At 46.1% G+C, this 21,755-nt stretch overlaps 2 protein-coding genes across 2 annotated transcripts; one reads left to right on the top strand and one right to left on the bottom strand.

Annotated features, from left to right (window-relative positions):
• Positions 1-7,176: 7,176 nt before the first annotated feature.
• On the top strand, positions 7,177-8,385 carry LOC122100282 (zinc finger protein OZF-like). Its single transcript, XM_042670634.1, has one exon. It carries the CDS (start codon positions 7,177-7,179, stop codon positions 8,383-8,385), a length of 1,209 nt encoding a protein of 402 aa, XP_042526568.1.
• A 6,726-nt stretch (positions 8,386-15,111) lies between these two features.
• On the bottom strand, positions 15,112-16,071 carry LOC122100281 (olfactory receptor 7A17-like). Its single transcript, XM_042670633.1, has one exon. The coding sequence runs from the start codon at positions 16,069-16,071 to the stop codon at positions 15,112-15,114; it is 960 nt and encodes a 319-aa protein (XP_042526567.1).
• Positions 16,072-21,755: the final 5,684 nt, after the last annotated feature.

Genomic DNA, 21,755 nt, shown 5'->3' with positions numbered 1-21,755 from the left:
CTGGCCATCTATCACCCCCTGCATTATATGGTCATCATGAGACACCCCCCACCCCCCGTGTGTGTGGCTAGTGCTAGGGTCCTGGATCATCATATATCTGTATATTTATATACACACATATATATACATATATATAAATGTGTGTGTATGTATGTATGTATATATATATATACATATATATATACATATACATACACACACACACACATATATACAGTTGATCTAATTTGTGTGTGTGCCAGTCCTGGGGCTTGAACTCAGAGCCTGGGAACTGTTCTTGAGTTTTTGTGCTCAAGGCTGGCACTCTACCATTTGAGCCACATCTCCATTTCTGGCTTTTGTGTAGTTAATTGGAGATAAGAGTCTCATGGGCTTTCCTGCCAAGACTGGCTTTGAACCACAGTGCTCAGATCTTAGCCTCCTGAGTAGCTGGGATTACAGGCATGAGCCACCGATGACCAGCTTAGAAATATATTTTAAAAGTTGTTTTCCAACGATATCATTAAATACAACTCTTTTTCTTGTATTCAGCCGCAACCAAATCCCTGTATTAATTCCTTTTATGCAATGATGTCACCTCAAAACACATTTGTTTCTTGTTTTTCAATACAACACTCATTTTAATTTTTTCATTTTAACTTGGTTAGGGAATTCAGTGTCAATGGAAAAGGGAATCGTAAATTATATTGAAATAGACACGTGTAAATTTTAAACAAAACAATCTCCAACGCACACTTCATCCACGCTGCATTCGAATGTCTAAAAAGGTCGATGTATTTCCTGACCCTTTCATTTTATTTAGTCAATTTACTTTATTGTAGTTTTTTTAACCAACAAAAATGTAAATGGCGACGCTCAGCTTCTATCTCAGAAATGAAATTACTCTTGCTGTGTAAAAGGTACCCAAACCCCGAGGTAAGTTCCAGGGATGTCCCAGGATCCATGATGAGTGGAATCAGCTCTCTCCCCTCTGGAGGGAGAAGGAAGGAGGAAGGGAACTGAGGCAGCCTGTGCGCTGGGTCTCCTCCGCGCCTGCGCAGTGCAGACCTCCTCTCAGAAACCTCATCCCGGGGGTGTGAGACCCCGCAGGTAACTGCGGGAGCTGCCAAACCACCCCACCTGACAGCTAACTCGGCTCACAGCCCCCAATAGCTACAAACCCATAACCTCCTCGCCCTCACCCCAGGGCAGACGCGCGCCCGGCCACGGCGCCACGACGCTCCCACAGGAAGTCCCGCCTTCAGAGGCTGCGGCCTTGCCATTCCGGCGCGCCCCGCCCCCTGGGCCTCATTCAGCGATTGGTGCCTTTTCATGTCACTCAAAGTCTGAGCCCGGGCAAGGCCTGAAGGTCCGTTTAAAATGATTGGCAGCGCGCGGGATGTCAGGACTGTCCAATCAAGACACCGGAAGTCGAGACGGGGGAGGGGCGGGGCTTCGCGCGGATGTGCGGAGCACCGGGCGATCTCGGCGCCATCTTGGAGTCCGTTTACCGGCTGTGCGGGAAGCCCGGGTGACCGCCGCGTCTTTACCCTGTGAAGGTGCCAGGAGGACCCACGAGGAGGACCCCCAAACACCCCCCCCCCGAGAACCAGGAATGGTGGGTGTGGGGGTACAGTAGGCAGCGCTGGGGGAGGGAGGGGACGTGGGGGAGGGGACGTGGGGGAGGGGAGGGGACGTGGGGGAGGGGACGTGGGGAGGGGAGGGGATGTGGGGGAGGGGAGGGGACGTGGGGGAAGGGACGTGGGGGAGGGGAGGGGACGTGGGGGAGGGGAGGGGACGTGGGGGAGGGGGAGAGGAGGTGGGGGAGGGGAGGGGACGTGGGGGAGGGGGAGAGGAGGTGGGGGAGGGGAGGGGACGTGGGGGAGGGCACGTGGGGGAGGGGACGTGGGGGAGGGGAGGGGACGTGGGGGAGGGGACGTGGGGGAAGGGGGAGAGGAGGTGGGGGAGGGGAAGGGATGTGGGGGAGGGGACGTGGGGGAGGGGAGGGGGGCCCTTAGGGCAACTTTGTTTGGGGGTGAAATAAAAGGGGGAAAGGAGGGGTCCCGGGGACTACTGGCCTTCTGGTGTGTCTTTCCTCTGTCCTGAACACTTTTTTCTTGTGTGTGTCAGTGCTGGGGCCTGAACTCAGGGTCTGGGCGCCGTCTCTGAGCATTTGTTTAGGTGTTTTGCTCAAGGTTGGCGCTCTACCACCTGAGCCACTGGCTCCACTTTTTGGTCTCTTGGTGGTTTATCGGAGATGAGCTTATGGATTTACCTGTCTGAGCTGGATTTGAACCATGATCCTCCCTCAGTAGCAGGGATTGCAGATGTAATTACAGGATCAAAGAAATTTTCAATAGGAAGAAATCAAGGACCAGGAAGAGGGCTCAGTGGGAGAGTGCTTGCCTAGCATGCATGAAGTCCTGAGGTCAATTCCTCAGTACCACATACACAGAAAAAGCCAGAAGTGGTGCTGTGGCTCAAGTGGTAGAGCACTCGCCTTGAGCAAAAGAAGTTCAGGGACAGCGCCCAGGCCCTGAGTTCAAGCCCTAGGAGGGCAAAAAGAAAGAAAAGAAAAAGAAGTCAATAGCAAAAATTTCTTTAATCCTATCATAAACATTACAAAGTCCTTTCCACCCCTTGTGCCCTGTAAGTGGCACAGTAATCATATTGCATTGACTTTTCTACCTCAGAATAGAATACAAATCGAGTTGCACACTATTAAGAATTTGGGTGAAGGGTAAACAAAGGAGGAGGCTGCAATGCTTGGTAAGAAATGTACACATTATCCTGCCCATGTAATTGTAACCCCTCTGCACAGTATGTTCACAAATAAAATTAAATTTAAAAAAAAAAAAAGAATTTGGGTATTGGCATTCCTAGGGCATGTGGACTGGGAATGAGGAACAAAATGTCATTTCAGGAGCCAGTGACATTTGAGGATGTGGCCATGGACTTCACCCAGGAGGAGTGGCAGGTCCTAGACAATGCTCAGAGGACACTCTACAGGAACGTGATGTTGGACACCTACAGCAACCTGGTGTTCGTGGGTCAGTGACACTTGCAGGAACAGAAGAGCTTCTCTTGGTGTAGGAAATGCACCAACCATTTCTGACTTTTTACCTCTACTGCCTTATTACATGTTTTGAACTGACACAAAGTAGTAGCACATCCCTATAACACATTACAGTGTGGCATTTCAGTAGACAAATAACAAGTTACAATGACCAGGTCTCAATTATTGGCTAGTCTTATCAGTTTAAGCAAACACAACTTCTTTGCACATGGAACAAGTAACATCCTTTGCACTGGCTGTTCTGAAATATTCAATTAATGGTGATCACTCATAGTTAGGCTAATATGCTCTGCCACATTGCAAATTATTCTGCATCTTTTACATCTAGTAAATACTTGCATTATATAATCAGGTATTCAGTATTGGCTGTGCATGTCTATCATTATAACTGGACCCTTTTTGAATTGACCTTTTTTGGTATGTGGTAGTGCTGAGACTTGAACTCAGGACCTGGGCTCTGTCCCTTAGCTGCTTCACACAAGGCTGGTGTCCACTACCTGAGCCACAGCTCCACTTTTTGGAGATGAGTCTCGTAGACTTCCCTGCCTGGGCTAGCTTAGAATTGCAGTCCTCAGATCTCAACCCCTTAAATAGCTAGGCTTACAGGTGTGAGCCATCAGTGCCCAACTGAATCATGATCATCTTTTGTTGTTGTTGTTGTTGGTCATAGGGCTTGAACTCTGGGCCTGAGCACTGTCCCTCAGCTCTTCAGTGCTCCACCACTTGAGCCACAGCGCCACTTCTAGTTTTCTAGTGCTTTATTGGAGATAAGAGTCTCATGGATTTTCCTGCCTGGGCTGGCTTTTAACTGTGATCCTCAGATCTCAGCTTCCTGAGTCGCTAGGATTACAGGTGTGAGCCACCAGCGCCCAGCTCATCATTTTATACTGACCTTTTTTTCCTCTTGCACTTCTTAATTTTAAAAAATGTACCATATTAAATGACAGCAGTTTCGTCTGTTTCCACTTGCACAGTTTATCTTTTCCACACCTTCCCTTTGACTCCATGTGCATTTTTCCTGAAATGGGTTTTTTTTAGGCAGATAACCGTGGCACCTAAGTTACTTTTATGCCATTCAGTGAGTCTATATCTTAAGTTCTGTGATTAGAATTTCATCTGGTTAAATCAGATTTACAAAGACTTGATACTCTGTTACTTTTTTCTAATTGTTTTGCATATTGTTTTCCTTTTTCCTCCCCTTAATCTTTTTTTTGTCTGCTTGATGTTTGTATGGATAGGGTTTATTCTTTGAGTGTCTGCTTCTGTCATTGAGTTTATAAATTATTATGTTTTCATGGTGGCAATTATGTCTTCTAGTAAAAGGATGTACTTAAGTATTTCTTGTAAATCTGACCTAGTGGTGGATCTCCTGACATTTTTTTCCTAGGTAAGGTGTTTATTTGATTCTATTCTGAAGGACAGATTTTTAGGATAAAATATTCTCAGGGGGAAACTTTCAAGACATTTTTGCATAGCCTCTTATGTCTATTCTGTTTTCTGCTGGTCCTCTAGTATTTTTTTATAAGTGACGTGGTGCTTTTTGCTATTTTTAGGATTTTCTCACTATTGTGTACTTGTGATGAGTTGAGGAAAATATATCTCAGAGCCTTTATTGGCCAAAAAATCAGGAGTTGTTTAAGCTTCCTGGCCTCTATATCCATATCTCTCCCTTGGGTGACAATTCTTTTGTTGAATACCTGTTTGATACCCTTTTCCTTCCCTGACTGGAGCATCTGTAGTGCAAATGTTAGCTTGTTTATGTTGGCCTGTGTATGAAAGACTTTGTCTTCCTTCTCACCTTATATCTTTATTAATCCATATGAATTGTTTTATTTTTTCATATGAATTATTTTAAAGTAACCTATCTTCACTCTTAAGATATTGATTCTTCTAATTAATTCTGCCTGGTTACTTCTGTTAAGTGTTCTAGCTGTTTGATTTTGTTTATTTGCTTGTTTGTTCTTTGCATTTTTTTAATATATGAGTTCTTAATTCCCAAATTCCTGGTTGGTTCTTTTCTGCTGTGTTTTCTTAAAGTTTTGAGAGAGTCTTGTGATGTTGTACTGGTGTCTCAGCTTCCTGAATGCTGGGGTTACAAGAGTACCTCACCACAGCTAGTTCCCATTTGTTCTTTATGTACTCTGTCTCTTTTCCTAATATCTCCTATACATCATAAGTTAACCTACTAATTTTATTGTGCCACCTCTCGTTTATTCTGATTCCTCCCTTAGCACTTTTCCCATTTTTTTTAAACTTACATCAGTTATTTGTGGACAGAAATTTTATTTTGGCATGAAATATATATGCAAACCATACAAGTTGATCAGACTATGTCCTCTGCCACTCTCCCTCATCACACTTCCAAAAACAACTCCAACAAGTTTCCTTGTTCCATCTTTACACATAATATTTTTTCATATTCCACAGAGTACTAAAGTATCTTGACCATATTTATCAACCTACATTCTCTGTCTGCTCTCCCACTAGTACCCGCCCCCAAGATGTCTATTTTCTTAAATTCATCATTGTAGGTTATTTCCCATACAACTTTTTTGACAAATTAAGGATCAAACTAATAGCCTTACCTATATTAGATTTACTAGTATAGTAGATTTCAAACTGTAGCCATGATGATTGAGAGTGTATGCTTTCTCTAAAGTTTAAAATTGGTCCCATCACCACACACTTGATAAATTGGAGATGTCTGCTCCGTGGATCTGACTTAGCATTTGCAATGAATCTTAAGCTATTTTGCATTTACAGGGCACTGCAGTACCAAACCAGAGTTAATCTTCAGGTTGGAGCAAGGAATTGAGCCAGCTATGGCAGCAGAAGGTCTATACTGGAGTCTTTCCGGTCAGTCATTGCACACAAGGAGGAGGATCAGGAGGAGGAGAGGTAGCTCGTCAGATCCTGGCCATGGTGAGCTGTGTTCTAACACTGCAGCAGCATAAGGTTTCCAAGTCAGATTGTCACATGTAAAACCATCCCTGCTGGGTTGCCTGCTTTGTTTCGCTCCCGTGTTAGCTCCTTATCACACGTCTGTTTGGTTGTGTCATAGGCTCTGGTCTTTATAGCTGTATGATGCTAGAAGAAATCAAACGTGTGTGCGTCCTCTTACAGCACTTACATCTTTGTGGGGGAGAAAGGGGTCACAAAGGTAAAGTTATTTGGTGTTGAGATAAGAGCCACAAAGACTAAGAAGAAAACAAAAGCTCTAGATGACTGGCCAGCTCTTAAAGGAAGCCCATTAAAGAGATTGTTCCTTACTAATTTTGAAGTGAGTACTTTCAAAATTTGGTATGTAACATGTAGGGATGAATAAGGTGTAGACTTCTGTTGTCATGATTATAATGTAAATACAAATTTGGGAATCAGTAGCTTGAAACAAGTATTTAGGTCATATTTATTGAGGCAGACACTTATGGAGCTGATAAAATGAGGAAGCAAGCTCCAGATCAAGCCCTGTGTGCCATACACATTGCACATTGCAGAATTTATGGAGTTACGGATTCCTACGGTAACAGATGATGCACATTTCATAGGTGTAGAACAACTAAAAGAACGTAGCACTGAAAATCTCCCAATGCCATGTTTTATTCATCACCAGGTACAAAATCCTTAGGTCCAGATTATTTTAAAATCTTACACTATTAGGTAATTGTGATATTACATTTATGTTTGAGTTGCAGAATGTTTTGATGTGCTTTGTTGGTACTGATGATTTTCATGTCATTTTAGCTGTCCAGAAAATGAATGGTCCACTTGACATTGGCCAGGAAAATCCAGAGAGAGATTTGCAGGAAGTTGTGATGATGAACAGTAGTAGTACATCAGCTGAACACACAGTTAAAGTAGGAGGAATATTTCCTATGAACTCAAACCCTACCTCAAATCTGAACAGAAACAGTGGGTGCTATTCAGTAACGATGCCTGGAGGGCTCTGTGTAAGCCAAAACGTACTACACCATGGTGAGCTTGAGGAGCTGCACCCTGGACAGGAACCTGACGCTCTTAACGAGAAACTCCTCAGGTATCCAGAACATTCTGATGTACAGAATAAGATTCAAAGTTCACAAAAGTATTTTCAATATTTAGAGCCAGGAAAGGCAAACGCGAGGATGACATTGACACCTAAGAAGTCTCAGCTGCAACACACTTGGAGTAAGTTTCACGAATATAAGAAACCCTTTGAGCAGGTATTGCCCGTAGCCCGAAAAGTAGCCCAGGTTCTGAAGGAATCTTTTGGATGTAATATGTGTGGGATAGTTTTCTGTAACATGTCTGAGCTTAGTGACCATGAGGAAGCCCACAAAGGAGAGAAATTCTACAAACCTAGTAATGGTGAGAAATCTTTCCACAAGAAGTCACACCTCATAAAACAAGAAGAAACACACACAGTGGAAGAGCATACACAATGTAAGAGATTCTGCGAGAGGTCAGAAGTAAGCAGTGATCAGCAGGTGTCCACTAGGGAAAAACTTACTAGATGTAAAATCTACAGGAAGCCCTTTTCCCAGAAGGCGAACCTCCAAGCTAATGAGAGAACTCACATAGGTAAGGAGTCCTATGAGTGTAAGAAATGCAGGGCATTTTTCTGTTACAAGTCCCACCTCACAGAGCATCAGAGAAATCACACAAAAGAAAGACTGTACAAATGTGACGAATGTAGGAAATTGTTCAGCCATTGGGCCTCCCTTCTCACACATCAGAAAATCCATACCGACGAGAGACCTTATCAGTGCGGAGAGTGTCGGAAAACTTTCCGTTGTAAGTCATACCTCATTGTGCATCAGAGAACTCACACCGGTGAGAAACCCTATGAGTGTCCAGAATGTAGGAAGACGTTCAAAAGTTTATCTTCCCTCACGGTGCACCGAAGGACCCACACAGGTGAGAAGCCCTATCAGTGTGACAGGTGTCCCAAAGCATTCTGCTCTAAGCCCCTCCTCACCGTCCACCTGCGACACCACACAGGTGAGAAGCCCTACGAGTGTCAGGAATGCAGGAAGGCTTTCTATTCCGCATCCAGCCTCCGGGTGCACCGGAAAACGCACACAAATGAGAGGCCCTATGAGTGTGCACACTGTAAGAAGATGTTCAAATGCGCTTCATACCTCTCCATCCATCAGAGGATTCATACCGGCGAGAAGCCCTACCAGTGTTCCGAATGTGGCAGAGCCTTTGTGTGGAAGTCATGTCTCACCGTCCACCAGAGAGCTCACAGCAGTCAGAAGCCCTACGAGTGTGAGGTGTGTAAGAAAGCATTCAAAGTTCTGAAGTCCTTGCATGTGCACCAGCGACGTCACATGGGTCAGATGGCCCTGTGAATGAGATGAATGTAAGACAACACTGTCCCCGTCCCTCACTGTAAAAAGTGTAGGGATATCATAGCCTCGGGCGTCAGTGTACCCTGGCCTGTAGCTTAAGTGGTGGAGAGCTAGCCTGGCACAAAAAAATCCCAGGCTCTGAGTTCAAACCCCAGGACTGCTGCACACATGTACACACACACACACACACACGTAGGAAAGCTTTCACATAGTGTCACCTCTATATAAGAAAAGGGATACAAGCCGGAACCCAGGTGCATATAAGAAATTGCCAGACCTAGTGGTGCCTGCTTTAATCTCAGCTACTTGAGAAACTAAAGCTGGAGTGTCTCATTAACTCAGGTTTGATAGTTCATCTGGGCTAATTGACAGGATATGATGTTTTAAGGTAATTTTATTTGGAAGTGAATGTCATGAAAGAAAGTAGCAAGACTGTCCATCCTGAAGGGGACCCCAAAGAGGAATCCCCCAATAAAAAAAGGGAAGCTGAGTAAAAACTTGTGCTGTCTGTATATGACATCTAAAACTCACAGATTTAAAACTAGATGTATTTAAGACTTAATGACTTGAAAACTCCTGTGAGCAAGCACCAGGTTCCAGTGTAGGAAATTCTCTGCACAGATTGCCCCCATGTACATCAAAGACCTCATTCCACAAACCTCAGAAGTGCAGAGAATTTGGAAAGGCTTTGCAGCAGAAGTCAGACATTGGGTAATTCATGAAAATCGGAGGCTCTGAGAATGTGGAGGAGGTAGTGGGGCTGAGCTGTCACTCAGTGACAAGATGTCCTCGAATGTCGGTTACTTGTCCGATCACACTAGCTGAGCCGTACTGTATTGTCTCCTTACTGGCTCAAATCAGCTTTTGGAAAAGTAGGAAAATTGCAGTACCCTGAGTGTACCTCATTAAGATAGAACATTGGGAGAGGGATATTTTAAATTGTCACAAATTTCTTTGAATGTTAGAATTTATAACAGTTGAAAATGCCTCAAATTCAATGGATGAAATCCAATTTAGGTAATTTGAGTGTTAATCTATAGAAAGAATCAAGTGTTGTGTTGTAAGTTCCTTGAGAGTATTCAGTGCTATACTAGCAAATAAATAGGATGCTAGTGGCCTTTTCTGGTGTGCCGTGTGTTCTTTCTTGGGACGTCTGTGGATTTCATGACTAGAAACTGGTCCATGTTTAGGCCTAGACCCCCTGGGACACATAGAGGTTGGCCAGGATGTCAGGTGGAAATGTGCACATCACCTCTGCGATCATCTGTGTGGCTAGCTCAAATCAACAAAAGCTCCCCAATTTAGTCAGGCACCTGTGGAGGCTGAGATCTGAGGATCACCGTTCAAAGCCAGCCCAGGCAGGAAAGTCTGTGAGACTCTTATCTCCAATTAATCAAAGAGCCTGGGCGATATCCCTGAACTCTTCAGCTCGATATCCCTGAACTCTTCAGCTCAAGGCTAGCCCTCTACCACTTGAGCCATAGCACACTTCCAGTTTTCTGGTGGTTTACTGGAGATAAGAGTCTCAGACTTACATGCCTGGGCTGGCTTTGAACTGAGACTCTCAGATCTCAGCTAGGATTTACAGGCATGAGCCACTGGCACCTGGCTGTGTTGTTTCTTTTTGCACCAATACTGGGGCTTGAACTCAGGGCTTGGGTGTTGTTCTTCAGCTTTTATTTGCTCAAGGCAGGTGCTCTACCACTTGAGCCACACACAGCTCAGGGACTCTTAGAACACTCCACTACTGGTCTGAATGGGAAATAGCCACAGAGGGAGGAGAGATACAGAGACAGAGAAGGTCTGACGTGGTCCTCCAGTTTAAGCGGCAGAGAACGCCAGCCTGGCAGCCGGTGGCCACACCTTCCAGGAAAGGAGGAAGCAGAGAATCGCCTGAATCACGGGGAAGTTAGTGCACCTATGGCTGGTGCACTACTTCTCTCCCTGGGCCCTGCCTCCAGACCCTCAAGAGAGTTGCAGACTTGCTAGACAGGTTCCAACAGTCCAAGTCCCACATTCTAGAACCATCCCCCAGGATGTCTTTTCTGGCAGGCAGGCAGTTCTGAGAGACCAGAGTGGGAGTCTTTACTGATTTCCACAGCCCCTTTCCCCCACCCCACTTCACCACCACCAAAGCCGGGAAGTGAACTGCTGGTGGGGCCTGACTCAGACCGACTCCAGGACCTCCATCCTGACAGGCGTTCACTCCAGGTGGGGCTGAAGCAAACTGACCCTCCGAGTCATGTGACTGCCAGGCCTCGCCTGAAGCCCACCTCCAGGATCTCCACTGTGACATGTATCTGCTTCCAGGTTGTCGCTTCTGAGGCCCCCACAACCTCCAGTCTGTCCTGAGTCTCCTTCCCCTACAGAGAATTGAATGGAGCTCCCCCACCCATAGATTTGGACGCTTGTTACTTCAGAAGACAAAATCTGGGGGGCTTGTGGGAGGACATGGAAAGGCTGTAAAAAAAAAAAAAAAAGTAGTTCCCATGGCAACTGGCAATGTCCAATACACACAGAGATGAAGCTAACTAAGAGCAGGAAAGCAGCCCAGGAGCCGATGACCAGCGCATCCACATGGCAACCAGGCTCATTTCCCTGCATCTGAGCAGGACCAGGGATCAGGGCAGTGCCCAGAGCCTGTGCGCAAATGCTGAGCTCCTGACCCATTCCCTTAGTCTAACGAAGAGAACCATCACCTTCAACCCGGCTGCTGGGAGTGGTGCAAAAGGACTTCTTCCATCTCATTTTAACCTGTTACTTCCTGCCCCTGACCCGCCTTTTTCTCTCCCAGGCTCTGATGATGGCTGCCATTACACTCCACACCTCTGAGAGATTGACTTGTAGAGTCTACTCATGAGTGAGAACGTGGGGGTAACTGGTTTTTCCTGTATTGGCTTTATTTGTATTTATCTGTACAAAACAACCTCCAGCTCTATCCATAAGATGGACCAGAGAGCCGGGCACTGGTGGCTTACACCTGTAATGCTACCTACTCAGGAGGCTGAGATCTGAGGTCGCCGTTCAAAGCCAGCCTGGGCATGAAAGGCTGTGAAAGTCTTATCTCCAATAAACCACCAGAAACCTGGAAGTGGCACTGTAGCTCAAGTGGTAGAGTGCTTGCCTTGAGCTGAAGAGCTGAGGGATAACACTCAGGTCCAGAGTTCCAGCCCCATGACCGACAAAAAAAAAAGATGGACCAGAGAGTCTCACGACATTTTAACAACTTACATAAATTGCATAACTTAATTTTATAAGCATTTAAACTTTCTTGGGAAATTGTTTTTACCTGCACACGTGGAATCTCACCAGCTGTACTCATTGATTTTTTGTATGGCTGTATAAATTCAGCAAGTTAGGGTGCTTTGAATTTGTGTCGAGTTACTGTATATCATTATCCTTGAATAAATTAAATAAAAGGGGAAAAACTCAAGTAACTGGGAACAAAAAGCACCAGTTATAAACTTCACAAGGCTGGCACTATTATTGCTAATTAGGAAGAGAGTAAAGGTCACATAGAGGTTTAAAGACAGTAGAATTGATGAAGATGACTCACAAGAATAAATTCTTTTGCTGGGGTTGGAGACATGGCTCGGTTGGTAGAGCAACAGCCAAGAGTTCAAACACTAGTCCCACATAACAGAAAGAAAAGAAAAAAGTTTTTTGTTTACAAACTAAAAGACTAACTTCAGTGGAGGTTTAATTATGCCCAGATGGAAAAGCACTATATTTGCCGACAACATGGTAAACAAGCCTTAGAACACAATGTATGGTCTCACAGCTAAACACAAACTCAGGAAGATATAGAGGATCTCAGGAAGACTCCGCCAGCACACCATCTGAGGATCTTGGTATTTTATTAGGATGCCTTCAGGGGACTAGAATCACTGACCACTAATTAAAGGGGGGAAAAGAACATAGTAAAACTGTAACAATCTGCTACTTGGCTATTCTTGACATCTGATCTGGTGTCTGATGACAGCTACTTACTCTGTATAAGGGATTTATTTGTATAACTATTAGAAAGGTTCCCACCCCAGGAGGTGTGGGAAGAATAAATATATTTATTAGCCGAAAATTGACTGGCTCTGGATTACATGCCTGGAAAGAAAGTCAGGAAAGTCAGGCTCTCTTCTGTGCCACCAAGTGATCATAAAGGTTAAAGTGACTCGAGGATAAAAAGATATATAAGGAACTGGGTGCTAGCGGCTCACACCTGTAATTCTAAGGAGGCTGAGATCTGAGCATCGCAGTTCAAAGCCAGCCCAGGCAGGAAAGGCCATGAGACTCTTATCTCCAATAAACCAGCCAGAAAACCAGAAGTGATGCTGTGGCTAAGTGGTAGAGCGCTTGCCTTGAGCTGAAGAACTGAGAGACAGTGCCCAGGCCCAGAGTTCAAGACCCAGGACTGGTGGGGAGGAAATATGTAAGGGATGAACAGGGTACTGGTGCTCATGCCTGTAATCCTAACTATATAGGAGACTGAGAACTTCCCAGGCAGAAAAGTCTGCAAGACCAAAGAAAGAAAGAAAAGAAGGAAGGGAGGGAGGAAGGAAGGAAGGGAGGGAGGGAGGAAGGAAGGAAGGAAGGAAGGAAGGAAGGAAGGAAGGAAGGAAGGAAGGAAGGTAATGGTAACATTTAGAAAATGAGAGGACATTTCATTTGGGGAAATAGGAAGAATTCTATTTATGGAAAGCACTAGACATTTCCAGACAGCAACAGGAAGATAACTTTAAAAAAATTAATTCCATCAGCCAGTCCTCAACTCTCTTACATCAGCCAATCCTCAGCCCTCTTACATCAGCCAATCCTCAGTCCTCTTACATCAGACAATCCCAAGCCTCTTGCATCAGCCAATCCCCAGCCCACTTACACCTGGATGAAAATTGCCCAGCCTTCCATTAGTACAGACAGAATGGGAGAAGGAATCCATGTCCATACCAATGTGTGCTGTGCTGTTCAATGTCAGATGCTGCTAAAATTGTTAACACAAAACCTAAATTGTTTCCTGTGGCATTCAGGTCGTCCCTGAGTCTAAGGCCAAATCACCAGCTTCTGTCCTCGTTGCCCGCAGGTGGAGGTGCGAACCCCTGACCCCAGCCACAGCACTGTGGGACACACCTCGCAGTCTGCAGGGAATAGAACACACCAGCTCGATGAGAGATCAAACCCAACGAGTAGCCAGGCGCCGGTGGCTCACGCCTGCCATCCTAGCTACTCAGAAGGCTATCTGAGGATCAGGGTTCAAAGCCAGGCCAGGCAGGAGAGTCCTGAGACTCTTTATCTCCAATGAATCCCCAGAAAACTGGAAATGATGCTGTGGCTCAAAGTGGTAAATAAATAAATAAGTAGACTCAGTGAGGCATGTTCATGTCTGTGATCATTTAGGAAGACAAAGTAAGATACTGATACAGGAAATAGTGACGGGAGATTTAAGGTAGAGTTTACCAGTGAAGCATGAGCTGGACACATATGAGGTCCTGAAACTCAATGCCCAACACAGAAAGCAAGAGAGGAGAAAGATGAAAGAGGGGAGAGGACAGAGAGAAGAGGGGAAAGGGAGGGGAGGGGAAAAGAAGAAAGGAAGGAAAGAAGGAAGGGAGGGAGAGAGGGAGGGAGGGAAGGAAAGGGAAGAAGCAAGACACAAGACGGTAATCTGATTATTTGGGAGATGGAGGCAGGGTGATCCTGGTTCAAAACTAGCTTAAAGTGAGACCCTGTTACAACGAAAACCAAAAAGAAAAGAAAAAAATGGAAGCACACATGAAAAACAGTCATCTCTGATTATCGTGTATTATAAGAATCATTCAAATACCTTAGTTACAGCTTTTTTAATAGAAATACTACAACTCATGATTACTCCTTTTTTTTTTTTTTTTGTCTGTTGTGGGGCTTGAACTCTGGGCCTGGGCGTTGTAGCCTCAACCCTTCAGCTCTAGGCGAGCATTCTACCGCTTGAGCCACAGCACCACTTTTGGTTTTCTAGTAGTTTATTGGAGATAAGAGTCTCACTGACTTTCCTGCTTGGGCTGGCTTTGAACTGTGATCCTCAGATCTCAGCCTCCTGAGTAGCTAGGATGACAGGCATGAGCCACCGGTGCCCATCTATTCCTTTATTAAAAGAAAAGTAATGTGACATATGTTACTTGGAAGCAAGTATTCGTGTGTGTGTGTGTGTGTTGGTCCTGGGGCTTGAACTCAGGACCTAGGGTGGTTGCTGTTCCTATGCTCTCTTGCTCAAAGCTACTGCTCTACTACTCGAGCCACAGCTCCACTTCTGGTTTTGTGGAGGTCAATTAAAGATCAGAGTCTCACAGACTTTTCTGACCAGGCTGGCTTTGAACCACAGTCCTCAGATCTCAGCCTCGTGAGCAGCTCGGATGACAAGCCCGGGCCATGGAAGCCCAGTGGAATCTACTATTCTTAAGAACTCCATGCTGTTTGACATTCTGAAATGTGAATTTAATAAATGCCTCTGATCTGAGTATGGAGTAATTTGAGGGCAAGTAGGAAATCACCAACAAAGACAATGGTTTTTGAGAAAGCCCAAGGAACACGTTGCTTAGGAATGAGGCCTCCTTGAATCTGCCTAGAAAATTGAAGATGGCAAAGAAATGGAAAATCAGAAGCAATGAGAAAGATCAAGTTCTGTTCCCCTATCAGCTGAAGAGGACCACCATTTTGAACCCCCAAACCATCCAGCCATTCTGTCGTGAGCACTTACTTCTACTGGGACGGATCGACTACTTCTTTTCTAGTCGCCCTCCAGGAGAGAATTCTCAGGGCCCTCTTGATGTCTTTGTTCCTCAGGCTGTAGATGAAGGGGTTCAGCATGGGGGTGACCACCGTGTACATCAGTGAGGCCGTGGCCGTCGCGTGTGAGTTTTGAGTCACTGCCGAGCTGAGGTACACACCCAGGAGCGTGCAATAAAACAAAGAGACCACGGAGAGGTGCGACGCGCAGGTGGAGAAGGCCTTGTACTTCCCCTGGGCGGAGGCGATTTTGCAGATGGCTGACACGATCTTAGAGTACGAATAAATGATGCCGGCAAAGGGGCCCACAGCGAGCAGCAGGGCGGTGGCGTAGATCACCAGGTCATTAAGGAAGGTGCCAGAACACGCGTGGTGGACCACTTGATTCAGTTCACAGAAATAGTGAGGGATTTCAAGCGCTCTACAGAAGGTCAGCCGCAAGACCAGGAAGGTATGGAGCAAGGAGTTCAGGACACCTACAATCCAGCATCCCAGAGCCAAGAGGCCACAGAGCCGGGGGCTCATGATGACCGTGTAGCGCAGGGGGTGACAGATGGCCACGTACCTGTCATAGGCCATCACGGTCAACAGGAAGATATCCAACCCAGAGAAAAGCAACAGGAAGTACATCTGGGCCACGCAGCCCGCGTAGCTGATGGCCCGGCTGCGCGTCTGGAGGCTGAGCAGCATCTTGGGGATGGTGGTGGAGGTGAAGCAGACGTCCACCAGGGACAGGTTGGAGAGGAAGAAGTACATGGGCGTGTGCAGACGGGGGTCTGCCATGATGGCCAGGACAATGAGCAGATTGCCGAGCACGGTGATCAGGTACACAGACAGGAACAGCCCAAAGAGGAGAGGGTGGATTCGTGGGTCTTGGTTGGAAAATCCCAGAAGAAGGAATTCTGAAAGTTGGGTGCCATTCCCTGGTTCCATGTGCTTGAGATGACTACCACCACCGTCGCCCCCCCAAAACATGACATTAAAAAAGAAAAAGAAAAAGAATATGAGTATGCATGAATCACGTGCCATAAATGTTGTCTTTTATGGCCTCTCACATCCTGGGCCAGCACTGCATCACCAAGCCACATGCCTCCTCTACCCTTCTATAAATCAAGAAATTAGCCAGGCGCCCGTGGCTCACACCTGCCATCCTAGCTACTCAGCAGCCTGAGATCCGAGGATCACAGTTCAAAGCCAGCCAAGCAGGGAAGTCCATGAGACTCTGATCTCCAATGAACCACCAGAAAACTGGAAGTGGCGCTGTGGCTCAAGTGGTAGAGCACTCGCCTTGAGCTGAAGAGCTGAGGGATGGTTCCCAGGTCCGGAGTTCAAGCCCCACAACCAACCAAAAAAAAGCGGGGGGGGGGTGGGGTGAGAAGGGGACGGTGGGAATTTAAAAACACTCCATTGCCACTGCACAGAAGCAAAGGATTTGAACAACTTGTAATTCACACAGTCAGTGACTCACAAGATCACACACAGATTTCGACTCATCAACCAGAATTTAATTGAGGTGAAATTTTGTTGATCTGCCCTTTACTTCACCCACTAATTGCTCCTCCTCTGACTCACCTGAGAGACAGTAATTGCACAATGTAACCCCTGTGGACCGCAATTGCAAGGCCCAATTTGCAAGCGACCTCCACTGATCGATATTTCAGCATCCTCAAATATACTCGGCCATAAAAACACTGAAGACAAGCCAGGTGACCGGTGGTTCATGCCTGTAATCCCAGCTGCTCGGGAGGCTGAGATCTGAGGATCACAATTTCGAAGCCAGCCTGGGCAGGAAAGTCCATGAGACTCTTTGTCAGAAGTGGTGCTGTGGTTCAAATGGTAGAGCACTAGCCTTGAGCCAAAGAAACTCAGGGATAGTGCCCCGGCTCTGAGTTCAAGCCCTGGGACTCACACACACACACACACACACACACACACACACGCCATGGAGGTGTGATCAAGTGAGAACTCAGTTCAGCATCGATCCCTGCCAGTGTCTATTCCTCGGCGTCTATCCTTACAATGGCAAAAGCCATCATCAGCCTTACTGTCCTTGTGCCTGAGCCGCATTATACGTCCAACCTGCTCTTTGGCCCCCACTGCTGTCACCCACCCATCCGCCATCACCCACCCATCCGCCATCACCCACCCATCCGCCATCACCCACCCATCCGCCATCACCCTGGCCGGATACATCTCGCTTAGCAGTGCAGACATCTTCCTGGTGACCCAGGCCCTCACAGATGCCGGAGCCAGCGAACCCTCCCTCAGGGGTGAGCTCGCCAGTGTTCAACTGAGCTGGACACACTGCCCAGGCAAATCTGCTCTGGTTCCGCCATCCCCTGAACCCCTTCCCCCACAGCTGGTGCGGCCTTGGACTCACCTGGATGGAGGCCTCTCAGAAGGGAAGCCTCTGGGGAGAGGCCACTGTGCTCTTGATGCTGGGGTGGGGGAGGAAGATCTGCCCCCAGAGGAGATGGCAGGATGGAGCGAAGGCTTCCTGTCCCCAGGACAGACTCAGGACACCAGCAGTAAGAGGACAATGTCTCACGGAGCTCAAGGTTAGACATGCTGAAGGACCGTACAGGAGGGGGTATTTGTAACCCCCAGTCCCCTCTCCCTCGGCTAGATTTTCCTTCTTGTGGCTCCAACACCTGAGCGCACTGGCAGATTCCCTGTGGGATGAGGCTCCACCCAGAAGGAAAATGGTCCCCGCAGAGTCTTCATTCTCAAGAGACCAGGCTTGGAAATAAAACATAATAAAAAGAAACAAGCCAGGTGAATGCAATCTTCGCTGCCCCTCTGCATCACACTCTCTTGCTTTTCTGAAACTCGCTCAACCCCTCAACTAATTTGCATTCTCCCCCCAAAAAATAAAATAAAATCTCCAATTAAGGAACCTGTCTGCCCCAGGCCCCTTCAATCACCAAGGGTTCCAGAAACTTCATTGTAATTCCCTGTGTGGCAATGAGGAGAGCCCGGTTCCTTTGATGTGAAAACATCGTGTCACAGGGATTTTATAAAAATTAAAAAAAAAAAAACCTCACAAGTATGTCTTCCTCCATTCCATTTTTTATACTTACTGCAGGTATGTGTGGATGGTTTGATAAACATTGCTCGGGCATCCATAGATTGCACTATCATTTATTTAACTTCCATAAAGTATGATTAGAATACTGACTGGAAGCCGGGCACCAGTGGCTATTGCCTGAAATCCTAGCTACCCAGGAGGCTGAGATCTGAGGATCACAGTTCAAAGCCAGCCTGGGCAGGAAAGTCCCCGAGAAACTCTTATCTCCAATTAGCCACTCAAAATAAAAAGCCAGAAGTAGAGCTGTGGCTCAAGTCATAGAGCACCAGCCTTGAGCATAAAAACACTCAAAGACAGCACCCAGGCTTTGAGTTCAAGCGCCAGCGCCTGCACAAAGGGAGTCCTTTGGGGTGATTTTTAAGCATGTGGTATATTATGATGGCTGATAATTGTGTGGGGAACATCGGGGCGGGGAGGCGGGGTGGGGGGAGGATGTTGAATTCAAAGCCAGAAAAGGAAAGCTCAGAATTTCAACTCTTCAAGAAAAATATGTATTCACATATTTATTAACTTTTTCATTGACAAGTTTTTTATTTTGGTTTTGCATCACCAGATATTTGCAGTTTGAGGCGTTTGGTTGTGATACATTTTCACGGATGCACAAATTCCTTTCCCCCCGCATAATCCATTCCTTTCTTTCGTTTATAACTGTATTGTCTTGAAGTAGTTGCACAGAAGGGTTTCCATTAAACATATCCATTTATGAGCTCCATGCATCGTGGCCAGCCTCACCTTTCCCCTCCTCCCGCTCCATCTATGTCATTTATAATTTCCATTACACTTTTATTTGATGAGAGTTGTAGATTGGCATCATTTGTAAGAACTAACACAGAAAGAGCCAGGCACCGCTGGCTTGTACCTGGAATCCTAACTACTCAGGAGAAGGAGGTTCTGAGGATCGAGGTTCAAACTTGGCCCAGGGAAGAAAGTCCATGAAACTCTTATCTCCAATTGATCACCCCCCAAAAAAAGAGCTGGAAGTGGAGCTGTGGCTTAAATGGTAGAGCACTGGCCTTGAGCAAAAAAAAAAAATTCTCAGGGAACAGCACCCAGGCCCTGAGTTCAAACTCTAATAATGACATAAAATAAAATTATGTAAGTAACCTTACCAATTGTGGGCTTTTTTTCTTGTGTAATAAAAATAATCATTATTATTTTTCAGTGAATATTACTTGATATGTGTTGCTGCTCGGTTATATAAAAGGGAATTTCTGCCATCATATTTGGAACAATGGTAACTTATCATGTCTCCTGCTAATATTTCTGGTGCAAATCTTGGACTAAATTTGGGAAATCAGAAGGGCTGGACAAGCAGTTGGATATCAGACAGACCAGATAGCTTTAAAAACTAAGTACTCAGGATCTGGGCACGCCCGTCACCTGGGAGGCTGGTGATGGGAAAGGGATTTCTTCCCCCAGCACGAAGGCAAAATGTTAGACCCCAACATCCACCATGTAGCCAAGATGGCGCCGGCCAGACCTGAACCTCGTGACTTCAGGACTAGAATAAAGGTCTTGTGGAATGTAGTCACAAGGAGTTGTCTGATTTCTATAACAACGCCCTGAAGCCTGGTTCTCCATCACCTTCCTGCCGCTTCACTATTCTGCACTGAAGGGAAATCGCCCGGTTATATATTCTGGAGGTTTCAGTGACTTTCCCCCTACAAATTATATGGCTTACCATTTGGGGGTTTTTGTTGTTGTTGTTTTTGCTAATTGTGGGGTTTGAACTCTGGGCCTGGGCGATGTCCCTCAACTCTTCAGCTCAAGGCTAGCGCTCTACCACTTGAACCACGGCACCACTTCTGGCTTTTTCTGCTTATGTGGTGCTGAGGAGTTGAACCCAGAGTCTCAGGCATGCAAGGCAAGCGCGCTACCACGGAGCCACCTTCCCAGCCCCAGGCTTACCATTTTTTAAACAAGTTGGACGGTCACAAACTGAGGAATCATTGTCAGGAGCACGTTCTCGGCCTTTGTTAGCCAGTTGCAATGGTTATGAGGGCTTTCGGCTTAAAGAAGTCAGAGGTGGGCTAGGAAGGTGGCTCAGTGGTAGAGCGCTTGCCTCGCATGCAGGAGGCTCTGGGTTCGATTCCTCAGCACCACATAAGCAGAAAAAGACAGAAGTGATGCTGTGGCTCAAGTGGTAGAGCGCTGGCCTTGAGCTGAAGAGCTGAGGGACAGCGCCCAGGCCCAGAGTTCAGGCCCCACAATCGGGGGTTGGGGAGGGGGAAGAAGTCAGAGGTGAAGACTGTATTTATTGCTGTTCTGTGTTTAGCTGCTTCACTGCTTACCTGCTAATTTTGTACATGCTTGATGCTACCTCTGTCATCAAGGTGGGTCCACAGATAGAGTACAGCAGAATGCAGAACTTGAGTGACCATATTAGTATCACTGAAAAAGCAGTCACTCACCATCAGACACATTGCATGCATTTTCCTACAATAAGTGCACTCGGCTTTATAAATAATATAGGAAAGACATTTAAAGAAGATCTAGTAGTATTTGTTCTCTTGGGGGCTTCTCTGGACTCTTGAATTTTTCTGAGTTTAATGAGTTAATCGTAGCTTAGGTTTTGTGTGCTTTTCTTTGAACTGCCAATAAATGATTCACTTCATAATATGGGTGGCGGATTGCGATCATGTGTAAAAGGAATTGCAATGAATCCTAACTAAGCATTCTTACCATTGTTGTGTTTCTTTTGCGGTGAATATTAATTGGTTCCAGTCAATAAAAATTTTGTGTTTTGGAAAAATAAAAAATACCCAGAAAGCACCAGTAGCTCACCCCAGTGATCTTACCTACTCAGAAGGCTGGGATCTGAGGATCACACTTCAAAGCCAGCCTGGGCAAGGAAGCCCACGAGACTATTATCTCCAGTTAACCACCAAAAAGCCAGAAGTGGAGCTGTGGATGCCACCAGTCTTTAATGAAAAACTTCAGGGATAATGTCCAGACCCTGATTTCAAGCCCCAGGCCCAGCATTAAATATATATAATATATTTTAATATATTATATATTATGTACTATATATTATATAATATATATTAAAATATATTTTTTAAGCCAGGCCTGATTGCTCAAGCCTGTAATTCTAGCTACTCAAGAGGCTGAGATCTGAGGATTGTGGTTGAAGCCAGCCTGGGCAGGAAAGTCTGTGAGACTCTTATCTCCAATAAACTACTCAGAAAAGGCCAGAAGTGGCACTGTGGCTCAAGTGGTAGAGCGCTCGCCTTGAGCTGAAGAGCTGAGGGACAGCGCCCAGGCCCAGAGTTCAGGCACTATGACTGGCAAAAACAAAAACAAAAATAACTAGTATTTGTATTGAATAGACAAGTCAAAATCCGAGCGATTTAGCCTCTAAGCAATAAACCAGTCGGAATACATCCCTAGTACATCATCTGAGGAAATGCTCAAGCCCCCTCATCTCTGCCTGGGAGTCTGGCCGCTCTTCCGGCCCCAGGGCCTGGCCCTGTCTTCTAGGCTTTGCCTCCTAAGAGCTTCCTCAGGGCCCTCTTGACGTCCTTGTTCC

The sequence above is a fragment of the Dipodomys spectabilis genome, unplaced genomic scaffold, assembly GCF_019054845.1.
Source record: "Dipodomys spectabilis isolate Male_0828 unplaced genomic scaffold, ASM1905484v1 ptg000573l, whole genome shotgun sequence".
Classification (NCBI taxonomy): Eukaryota; Metazoa; Chordata; class Mammalia; order Rodentia; family Heteromyidae; genus Dipodomys; species Dipodomys spectabilis.
Note: the sequence above shows the minus strand (reverse complement) of the source record. Positions and strands in the feature narration are given on the sequence as shown.